Source organism: Coffea arabica, chromosome 9e (genome assembly GCF_036785885.1).
Source record: "Coffea arabica cultivar ET-39 chromosome 9e, Coffea Arabica ET-39 HiFi, whole genome shotgun sequence".
NCBI classification, from domain to species: Eukaryota; Viridiplantae; Streptophyta; class Magnoliopsida; order Gentianales; family Rubiaceae; genus Coffea; species Coffea arabica.
Genome location: NC_092327.1, coordinates 37,466,732 through 37,477,492, shown reverse-complemented (window position 1 = coordinate 37,477,492; position 10,761 = coordinate 37,466,732). Strand labels below are relative to the sequence as shown.

At 37.1% G+C, this 10,761-nt stretch overlaps 2 protein-coding genes across 3 annotated transcripts; both read left to right on the top strand.

Annotated features, from left to right (window-relative positions):
* Positions 1-1,472: 1,472 nt before the first annotated feature.
* Positions 1,473-3,906, top strand: LOC113710559 (uncharacterized). The gene is made up of 4 exons (XM_027233630.2): positions 1,473-1,611; positions 1,729-1,995; positions 2,937-3,386; positions 3,661-3,906. Exons 1-4 carry the CDS (start codon positions 1,600-1,602, stop codon positions 3,712-3,714), a joined length of 783 nt encoding a protein of 260 aa, XP_027089431.2. The 5' UTR covers positions 1,473-1,599; the 3' UTR covers positions 3,715-3,906.
* A 2,034-nt stretch (positions 3,907-5,940) lies between these two features.
* LOC140014555 (uncharacterized) lies at positions 5,941-10,705 on the top strand. 2 transcript variants are annotated; one of them, XM_072065599.1, is made up of 7 exons: positions 5,943-6,488; positions 6,747-6,921; positions 7,571-7,724; positions 7,798-7,881; positions 8,150-8,257; positions 8,701-8,970; positions 10,396-10,705. In XM_072065599.1, exons 1-7 carry the CDS (start codon positions 6,089-6,091, stop codon positions 10,489-10,491), a joined length of 1,287 nt encoding a protein of 428 aa, XP_071921700.1. In that variant the 5' UTR covers positions 5,943-6,088; the 3' UTR covers positions 10,492-10,705. The 2 variants fall into 2 exon arrangements, with proteins under 2 accessions (XP_071921701.1, XP_071921700.1); XM_072065600.1 differs by lacking the exon at positions 8,701-8,970 and having other exon boundaries at positions 5,941-6,488.
* Positions 10,706-10,761: the final 56 nt, after the last annotated feature.

The window sequence follows — 10,761 nt, the reverse complement described above, 5'->3', positions numbered from 1 at the left end:
GGCAGTGACCAGTGAGTGAGCCACCGACTCTGCGTTTTAACTGACGAGATGAAGGAAGCACAGTGTCCACAGTGTCCCATTCCCAGCTGCCGTTGGAAATGGAAACTAGTAAATATAGAGACAGCTAAATTAACCAACCCACAAGGAAAGGAGTCAAGGGCCACGTTCTGGCGCAGCGGAAATCAAGGGAAATGACTCTGTTTTTCGACATGGAAGGAATGGGGATGGGCACAGCATTCCTTCCTTCCTTCCTTCCACGGTCTGTGCATTCGTCAACGACAGCTAACCCATGAGAAGTGGCTTTACCTTATAATTTACTCCATGAAATGGAAATCTGGGTAATCCCGAAGTTGACTTTGATGTCCAAGTTCGGCTCCATTCCATCCTTAGTCCAGTCTTATAGTCTACACCTACCATTGACTATGAATACTGTTGTTCTTTTGGCTGTGTTTGGAAGTTCTTGCCAACACTTGGAATGTCTGGTTCTCGAGTCTGAATCGATGCCATTAATTAATAACTGGGAATCTTGACTTTAATTATACTTTGATTCCAAAGTTTTTTTTTACAAGTTTAATTGTATTCTTTAACTCCCTTAAACAATTGCTTATTTTGTGATTTGTGAACTAAAAGTATCTTTCATTATGCAGTAATGTTTGGATAAATTGTAGTTTTTCGTAAAAATATATTTTTCGTGAACACATTTTTTTTTTTAATTTTATATACATCAATTCGTTACGATATATTTTTTCTTTTACTAAAACTTCTAAAAATAGCAATCAAAACGGTAAAAGTCTTATTAGATGTTTATGGGCAACAACAACTTATGACTGTGGAGATTTCAGATTACTAAATGTTTATGGTACATTGATGGCCATGTAGAACTCGTGTGTTTAGTTGGTCCAATTTACAAGATGACCATTCATATATGAAATTGAACATGTCTTCTTGTTGAACTATAACAAACTAAGCTATAAACAAGCCTTTGTCCACCCGCGATTGGCAATGGCGGTCGACGGTGGGGCGAGACTGAGGAGGAAGAGCAGTGGCAGGGTAGGGGAGAAAGAAAATGAGAAAGAAAAAGAAAAAAGAAAATTTTACCAATTTTAATAAGTAAATTTATTAATCCTACAATAACTTACAATAAAATTTTAATTTTAAACAAAAAAATCTTAATTTTAGACAAATATGAAAAGAACTCATATGCCACATAGTAGATTATTAATTCCACGTTACAATAGTCAATTTCTGGTTTGAACAGCACATGCACTCTTTGTACTTATCTAGCAGTATTTTAATCCGACATAATAAAACATATAGAAGCAAATTTTAAGACTTGGGCACTAGATCTAAAGACCCTTTTGTTGACTTTTGGCATTTCATCATTTTCATACTTCAGCGAAAATGTCCCAATTTTCAACACCAAGAAAATGACCAGACCCCACCGCTGCCCGCACGGCACCAAACCCCACCAGGCACCAGCACAGTGGCATTGCATTGCTTGCTTCTTGCACTAGAATATCCCCCTCTTTTCATTCATTTACTCTGCTCTCTCCCTGAAGTGTTCTTGCTCTCTTCTGCTGAGATTTCCATCACAAGATCATGGAATATTTCGTAAGTCCACCTTTATTCCTTGAAGTATAACTTTCTTTTCCTACTCTTTTCTTTTTTAATTTTTTTTGGGTTGTCCATGGATTTATATTAGTTGTATGGAATGTACTCTGATTATAGGAGGGAAAGAGAAGTGGGCAAATTCCGGCATTTGGAAACTGGGATAGTGCAAATGAGCTGCCAATAACTCAGTACTTCGAGAATGCTAGGCAGGCTGGCTTGGTCCGTTGTAATGCTTCTGCTTTAACTACTGATAATCAGCATCAATATTGCAATCCATACATGACCAGTGCTCGTGCTAGTGGCGGTGGCGGTTATCCAATTGATCTTTGTGCTGCTGATTCTCAGAAGCCTTCTGTTCGTCTTGTTGCTGTTCCTCCCAGAAGGGTAATTTTCGCTTGACTTGTAGCAGCATATTATGTTGTTTATGAAGTTTTATTTTACTCATTTATTTTGTTTTTCTACTGCTTTGGCAACTACCAAATGTGAAATCCCAAAAGATAAAATCACAATACTAGTCAATGACTTAATGGCTAGTCGGTGCTTATGCTAGCTAATCTTTTGGTTTTGGTGGTGCTAATTAGATGTCCCATATTGCCTGTCAATGATTTGCCAAGACACATTGATGTTATTGATGTTCGTAGTGCATTTTGATGGATCCTTTCTTGGATGGATACTTAGTTATAATTAGTAGTAGTGGTGATTGTAGTAGGGTCACAAAAACAATGCGGGTTCATGCTCTTAACAGAACCTTTAGTGATGACAAATGCCTCTGCTCCATCTATGATCTAACCTGGAAATAGGACAACAGAACGTTAAGTGAGGGGAAAATTGATACCCCATCAGAAAGGCACATCAGTTCTAGGTTTGTAGTCTTCCCAAATGCTCAACGTATGTCCCTGTTTAGTGTGTGTGTGCGTGTTTTTTTTTTTTTACCAACATGTTTTCCAGAAAAGATATTGGATGTAGTCAGTCAAGTAACGAGTCTTTTTTCTGTTGGTAAACCATACTTCATATTCTAAAGTGAGTCAATTGATGACTGAGTCAGTCTTATTTGGAATATTGCAGTTGTTTAAAGAAAGCTTTTACTTTTACGTAAAATTTTATCAAAGAATTTAAAGGAAATTACAGGACAAGACAATAAATAGGAACAGTAGCGTATATGGTTCATCATTGATTATTCAGAAAGGCCATGTACTACTAGTACCTACTACCTACTGGTGGGGTTGTGTTGTACTTTCATTCATGTCTACGTGACGGAAGGTGGTATGGGGTTACAGAAAATGTCACTGCTGATGAGAAAAGATTGTGAAATCCAATGGTTGCAGATAGCAGCAGGAGGAGGAGGAGGGGGAGCAGTTAATAATAATAATGGTCAGGGGCAGGGCAATGGTAGGAGGAGGAGATGCGGGTGCCCCCCGCAAGCAAAGGAGCAACACAGGATTAAACAACAAGAAGTTCAGTTCAAGGTTTATGACGTTGTGGACGTGAAGCAACAACAGATGCCCAGAGGAGGAGGCCCAAGACCCCGAACCAGAAGTCAGCAGCTTTTCTATTATAATCATAATAATAATTTTGATCAGAATCAGAAAAAGCAGCACTTGCCAAAGCATTATGCTGCTGCTGCTGCTGCCGATGGGAACCCCATTCTCCCGCATCATAGGCCTAGTACAACTGCTGCTGCTACTGCTGTTGCTGCCACTGCTGTTAATGTAAAACCAGTGGACGAAGATCTGTACAAGATTCCTCCAGAGCTACTTCTCCAAACCTCCAAGAGGGTGCGTCCTCTTCCCCCACAACTACAAGTCATTTTTGACCTTCTTGCATTTGGTTAACCACGTAGTAAATGTGATATAATTATACTTGGTATAACATTCCTTGCAACTAGGATTTCATCTAGCAGTGAACTTTGGATATGGTAAAAAAGTGACTTTTGCAAAGTTATCCATTCCTTTTGATCCTTGAAGTATGGAGAAACTTTAATTGGTTATTCAGAGTGATACTCTGCAAGCAAATTGATGACTAACCTGCGGATTCTTGTAATGTATGCAGAAAAAAATGCTGGGATTCTTTTCCAAATGCCTTGCTCCTCCTTGCAAGGCATGAGTTTAGAGCTTCAACTGAAGGTGGTAACCTTGAGTGCATAACTATTCTAATCTAAGTCGATTCAAGCAAAAAAGATTGTATAGATGCTATCGTTTCCAACTGGCTGCCTTCTGCCCTTGAAGAGGCAGTGTGCATCCATTTGCTCATGTCATCAAAGGAAATTTACAGGCTCCTTGTTACTGTGCTTGTCAATTTATTTGTTTGAATCAATGAAACTTTTGTGGCAATGGCGTGGCATATTATGCGAGAGGAGAACGCCTTATCCCATATTTTCTTGAATCTGTAGCCTGCGGGGGGTGCAAAGGAACACATCAAAGAATGTTAATTTTGTCGACTTGGCTACAGAATTAGTGAGATTTATACTCAGCTTTAGCATTCTTAGCTAGTGTACATTCCCTTAATGGTTTGTGGTCTTTCTCATGGATGTTTAATTATTTCATCTTAAATGTGAGCACTGTTTTATAGGCGAAACAATTGCATGTTTCAGAAAGACTTCTTCTTGTTTTTTTTTTCAAGAGATGGTTTCATCCTAAACGTGAGCACACTGATTTAAAAAGAATTAGATATCAAACACTCTGGAATAAACATAGAAGAAAAAAAGCAATTTTTTTTTTTTGAAAGAAATAATAAGCATAGAAAAGGGAGCAAAAAAAAGTTGGAGATCAAGAAATCCAAATAGTACCACAACAGCTTTGATCCCTTGAAGCTGGAAAACAAATAAATTTACCCAGAAACTCAAGGATTAACAGACAGCTCGAATGGGCTCAATGTTTTGAGATTTTGGGCTCAAATGCCAAGAACAACTTGTGGGCTTGAAATAAAAAGAAAGAAAAAGGCCATTGGAAATACCAAGAACTGATGGTTGTGAAGCTAGAATGTAAAATCCGTCCAGGAATCTAGCTCCAAGTCGAAATGTACGGCCCTTGTGCCTTAATGGATTCTCATTTGCGTGTTATGACATTACTGTTAAGGGCTTGGGGCAGGATGGTTTTCAGATCCATCTTTCCCTAATACTATATAATACTTTTAGAATATTTTGTAATTCTATGCGAATTTATTGTACATCTTTGCGATAAAGGTACGATGTTTTATTACTGTTCGTGTGGATTTCATATATAATAATTATATCTCTGTTATTAAATTTTTCAAGTAATTCACATAAAATTACTTCTTTTTTAAAAAATGTTACACCATTCAGTGATAGCCGTCTGTGCCTTTGGTCCAACTTTAAAATGGCCGAAATTTGGATTTGTTAAGGTGCCACTCACAAAATACAGATGAAGTGATGATGACCATCCCAAATCCTATCCCCTTTTCTTTTAGCAAATTACTTGAATAGCCATTGAACTTTACGAATAGTCAAGATTTGGTCATTCAACTATTAATAGTATGTTTTTGTTCACTGAACTATCAAAAAGTATAAATTTTAGGCAATTTCATCTGATTTCACCATTATCAGATATAAGGCTTCGGATGATTCATGAAACATAATATTAATAGCTAGATATGACAAAATTAATGATAAAATGACTCAAAATATACAATTTTTATTAGTTTAGTGGGTACAAACATACTATTAATAGTTGAGCCATCAAAACTAAAATATTCAAAAAATTTAGTGGTTACCCGAATAATTCGTTCCTTTTTTTAAAAGAAAAATAAGAGAAATGATGAGATTTATGATGCGAGAAGCAAGGGAGGGAGGTTGAAATCGGTGCTCTAAATCTCAAAACTTCAATATTATCCGCTTAAGTAGTAGCGACATTCTAAATCTTCCCTTAAAAAAAAAAATCCTCCTTGAAGGCTTAACTTTGAATACTAAATTTTGAAAAAAGGAAAAAAAAAAATCCCCTTGGAAGCTCAACTTTAAATACTAAATTTTGAAACTTTTGAAAGAGAATATTTTTTTTTTTCAAACTTAAGACTTACTAAAAGTTTGTATGATGAAGTTAGTCTAATACATTTTGTAACCATTTCTAAAACCCAACCTAATCGAAACATCACAAGGTTTTTAATTCGAATTTCAAGTTATTTCACTTTTTGCTTCTTATGTTTGGGGTCTTTCCCTAATAGAATATAAATTTCATGACAAATTAAATCCATTTTCTCCTTTCTTTTCTTTCACTCAACCGATTTGCATCAGATGCATGTTTGTAATGGCGTAAAAAATAAGGAAGAATCTTTGCTGTTGAAATTAAACCATTATTATTGTACTTTCTTGTAGAATTTTTGCTCTATCTTTGCCCCTTTCCCTTCTTCTCCACGCTCTTCTTCAACATATACCCAAACACCCAAAAGAAAAAAAAAGGGCTTGCTTTGGAAGGTGTAACTTGGTAAAGTGGACTCCGACAGTAGCGTGTAGTCTTCTGCTACTATGGCGGCCTATATCCCTCCCCATAAGAGGCATTCAAGAGGAGGTGGCAGCAGCAGCAGCTCGGCAATCAACCCGTCTCCATCTCTGACTCCTGAGTCTTTATCTCCACACTTCAAACGGGGGTTGAATCTCAGGTCATCATTCTCAGACAAGAAGAAGAACAACAGGGACAGAGGCAAAGGAGGAGGAGGAGGAGGAGGCCAGAAGATCATCTACGACCAGAATGCAGTTTCTAAGTGGTTCCCAGTTGGCTTGGCCGCTTCTTCTGGTGATGATACAGATAATAATGATACTAATTTCATGTCCCTGACTCGGCTCCAGCCCATTTCTGTGGAATCCTTCCAGAGAAAATCCGGCGAAAAGCCTCTTTCTTTGGTACTCAATCATGATCGCGTAAAGGGTCCGTTCTGAAATATTCTGAAATGGCTGAATTTTGCTCTTTGTCCTGATTTTTTTTTTTTAATCTATCGAAGTGATCAGTAATATTTTCATTTTTGAGCTTTGCTGGTTGTACAATATATGATGCATGAGGTACCACATGCACGAAAATGGGTTCCTTTTTTCCGCACCTTTAGCAAGTGAATATCGTATCTTCTTATGTTTGGTAACTGGATGTGAAATCTAAGTTCTTTTTGTTGGATATTTTTATGCGCTGTAGAATGTAGTGAAGAGAGAAGCGTGTTTATGGAGAACCCCTGGCTGTTTGCAGCTGAAACTGTGATGCAAGACTTGCTTTCGGCTTTTCAAAGAGTTCAAAATGAAGTGGAGGATAATAAACTTGAAGAAGTCAAGCCAACCCTGGTAGCTCGCTTTGGACAAATTTTGTTTCATGGGTTGGTAATCCTAAATTTTATATTAATCGTCACTCATTATTAGCTTATTGCGGCCCAAATTGCTTTGTTACCATTGGTTTTCGGTGATAGAATGTTCTTATGTAATGGACTGAATGAAGAACCACTGACCTTTCAGTCGATTCTTAGCTTGTCTGTTAATCTTAGTGTGCAAAGCTTGAATATTATCACTTCCGTGTTATTCCTTTTGTAGATGCCCTATTGACCCTGTTTGTGCTAGATGTTTATTTTGATCTATGTGATTGAGCTAGATGTTTTTTGGCTGTATTATTGATGACACAACTGATCTTAAAATTCTATTTTTTTTTTCCAGCAGGGGAGGGGTGGGGGACAGGGAAATTGGAACCCAGGACCTCTAATTCCTGACCTTAGCCACTGAATGACACAGAAACAGTTGGGTTACAGCCATTAAAATAGGCAACCAAATAGACACCCTGCTTGTTAGATTATCGCCTGGTTGACTTTCTTGGGACTTAATCAAATGCATGGTTGACATCGTTAACCGAAGTTTTTAATTTTGTAAGCTTAGTCAAATTCTTTGTCAGGATAATAGGAAGACATGTGATCTATTGCATGCACCTCTCGTGCCTGAAGGAGGAATGTGACATTTTCTAAAATGCATGTACTTCAGGGGTCAATCTACTTTGCCAGAAAGCAGTTTAAGACAATTGAAGAGATCATTCTACACAAGTGTTTCTGCGTCATATATGGAATATATAGTCAATGATGTTGTCCCAAAGTGTATGTTTGATTTTGAGGAGGAAAAGGAGATATACCATATAAAGGTACAGGTTCACTATCTTACATGGCTACTTTGAAATATATTTATTCTCTGATTTCTATTCCTATCTTCTTTAGCTCTCTGATAACATGAAGCCAGACTCAACTATCTCATGCAAATGTACCTTGGCAAAGGATCGTGAAAAGCTTGAATTCTACAAGGTCGGTATCTGGTGCTACTTGATTCAACATAAATACTATGTGTATGTCTAAATCTTGTCTCAATTACACAACACCTAGTTTATTGCTGTGCATGCAATAATTGGGTATCACCTCAATGTTGATTTCCCTTTTTTGTCCTTTTCCCACTTCCGGTTGCTGGGAGATGGGTCTTAGTTGTTCTTACTCTATTTTAAGTACTGTAACAGTTGACCTTCTTCAGCATAGCCTGTTGAAGCTTTTACTGATATTTATGCATTTTTTCCTGTAGATTGAGTGGAACCAAGTGCGACATCTAGTTGTGGATATGTCCTGCCTTGACAAGGACCTAGATCTGAGGCTGATGCTGTGCACCAAGAGAATTATAAAAACTTTAACTGTAAGTTGTTTCTTCAGAAAATGATATGAGTTTGATATGTTTATGTTGGCAATGCTTGGCTAGTCCAACTTGATTCAGCATATAATTGGGTGGAAAAGATTTCAGCATACAGTGACTTCTTACATTTTCCTCTCCATCTGCTTTTGGTTCTTTCATCAGAGACCTTCTCCAGATGTAAAAATAAAATTGTTAATGATACATTTAATTATACTTAATACGAAGGCCTTTAATGGCCTTCAGAAGAGCGTGACTATAGGAAGTCAGATGAGTGGTAGCATGAGGTGCAATTTTACTTGCCATTCTTTTTCTTAAACAAAATTTGGTGCCTCTACCAAGAATTATAGAATATATATATATATATATATATATATATATATATATAGTATAAGTGGTTCATGGACTTGGTATCAGACCCTTTTATCAATCTAATTATGTGTTTCCAGGACAATGAGATCGAGTGCATAAAAAGTCTGATTGGTTCTGCCATTCTGGACCCAGAAGTAAAGGGTGGTTTAAGATGGCCCTTGGGAATGGACTCTTCAGGAGATAGATATGCTGTTGTTGGAGTTTGGCATGTAAATGCTAAATCATTTAGGAATTCATCAATTAGGCTTAAGGTTCGGCATGCAGATCGATTTGATTTTAGAACTTCATCTGGGGAGGTTTCAAGAGAAGTGGCTATGAAGATGAAAGGAATTGTATCAAATTTGCCAGTAAGTCTTTTTCTGATGGCGACTATGTTGTGATCTACTGACTGCTTGTTACTGTTGTCAGGTTCTATAATATTTTGTCTGTTTCAATGTCATTTGAACAGATGCTAATTGATTGAAAGAGTTACTTGGAATTGTTTTGTATTAAAAAACTAAAAACTGAAGTTAATGAGATTTTAGGACAGAAAATTCTAGGGGTTTCATGTTGAATAGTTGTGGGTACTGTGACAAGGCAGGGACTTGACTTTAATTGTGGAATGCATTAAGCATCATTTTTGGACAATGCTTGGACTTGGTATGATGTGGTCTTGGCTGTTCCCAAGTTAACAAATTTAGCTAGCATAGCCCAATGTGTTTTGACTTGATATTCATGCCTTAAAACACTCTTATTACTTTTGTTGACAGTAGACAATGCTTTATAATTGGTGAATGAACCATTTTGAGTAATTTATGCTAAAATAGAAGTAATGGTGTAATCATTTTGTTGTATAACTTAGATTTTTGTTTTTGGACATCTGATGATTCAATGTGTAGAATACCTTCTTCTAATCTATTGTCATTCATATCTGCCCCAAACCCCTAATGCCCTGTTACATTGCCCCTATCTCCCCATTTTTACCTTTTCCTCCTTCCCATCTTTTCTCTTCTTAGACGCATAAGATAAGAAGAAACATAATCAGAGGCCTCCAAAGATCTGCTCACCTGGATATAGACATAAAGAAAGAGAAAGCTATCATGATGAAAATAAAGGTGAGATGCTTGGAGATAACTTACGAGGAGGATATATGAGTATTTAGGTGATCAAGCTTGGACACCTTATCTGAAAGTCCCTCTGGACCTGTCATTTCCTGGCATCTCCTGCGAGCAACATCTTTGCGAAAGAGACCAGTTTTACTTTCTCATTTGACAATCAGAACTATGGTTGGATAGTTGTGTTAAAGCTTCTGTTCAAACAATTTGAATTCATGAGGAGTTCCATCACTAGAGTGGCATCTTATTAATTACAAAGGGAGAGAAGCGACTTAGCTTAGAGACTAATGAAAACAAGCCCAGCCTCCTAATTATACAAAATTAAGTGGGCATTGATATTAGTGTATGCAATGATTTTTTCTTGTCCTGCTACTCCTCTTCTTTCCTCCTACTTTGCACTTTGGCAGCTGGTACTGGAAAATAAATGTCCTCCTCCTGGATTTGTGCTGCAGTAATTTTCCATTTAATTTAAATATTACTATGTGGACTAAATTTTCTAAGATATGTTCTCTGTGCTTCAAATCTTAAATTATCTGTTAGTTAGACAAGAAATCTCAATCCTTGGTATGTTTCTTTCTTTTGAAGTACTCTTCCTGTTGGCCTTTCTTGATGGTTTTGTGCTTGTTTCCTGGCCCTTTTTACTGACCAGATGTGGTTTGGAACTCTTTTACTATGCAGGAGCAGACAAAGCAAGATGACCTGTTACATGAAATGCTTAGTAGTAACCTGAAGTTGATATGGGAAAACTGCTTGTGCTTCTCGTCAATACCCTGAACCAAGTTTCCTTTCTTCAAAAATTTTTCATGTAAATATTTTCTTGGTCAGACCAGGCTGTTAGCATGGGAATAGTGAAAGTATAGCTTGGAGGAAGGATGGAGGGAATGTAAGTGAGAGGTCCTGGGTTTGAGATCTCTCATCTACACTTAAAAAAAAACATTTACAGCTTAAGTGTTTATGTTTGTGAAATGAAAACTGTAACTATTTGACATGTACACACCCAAAAAAAAAAAAAATAGTTATGATAACTTATCCAACATTTGTGCC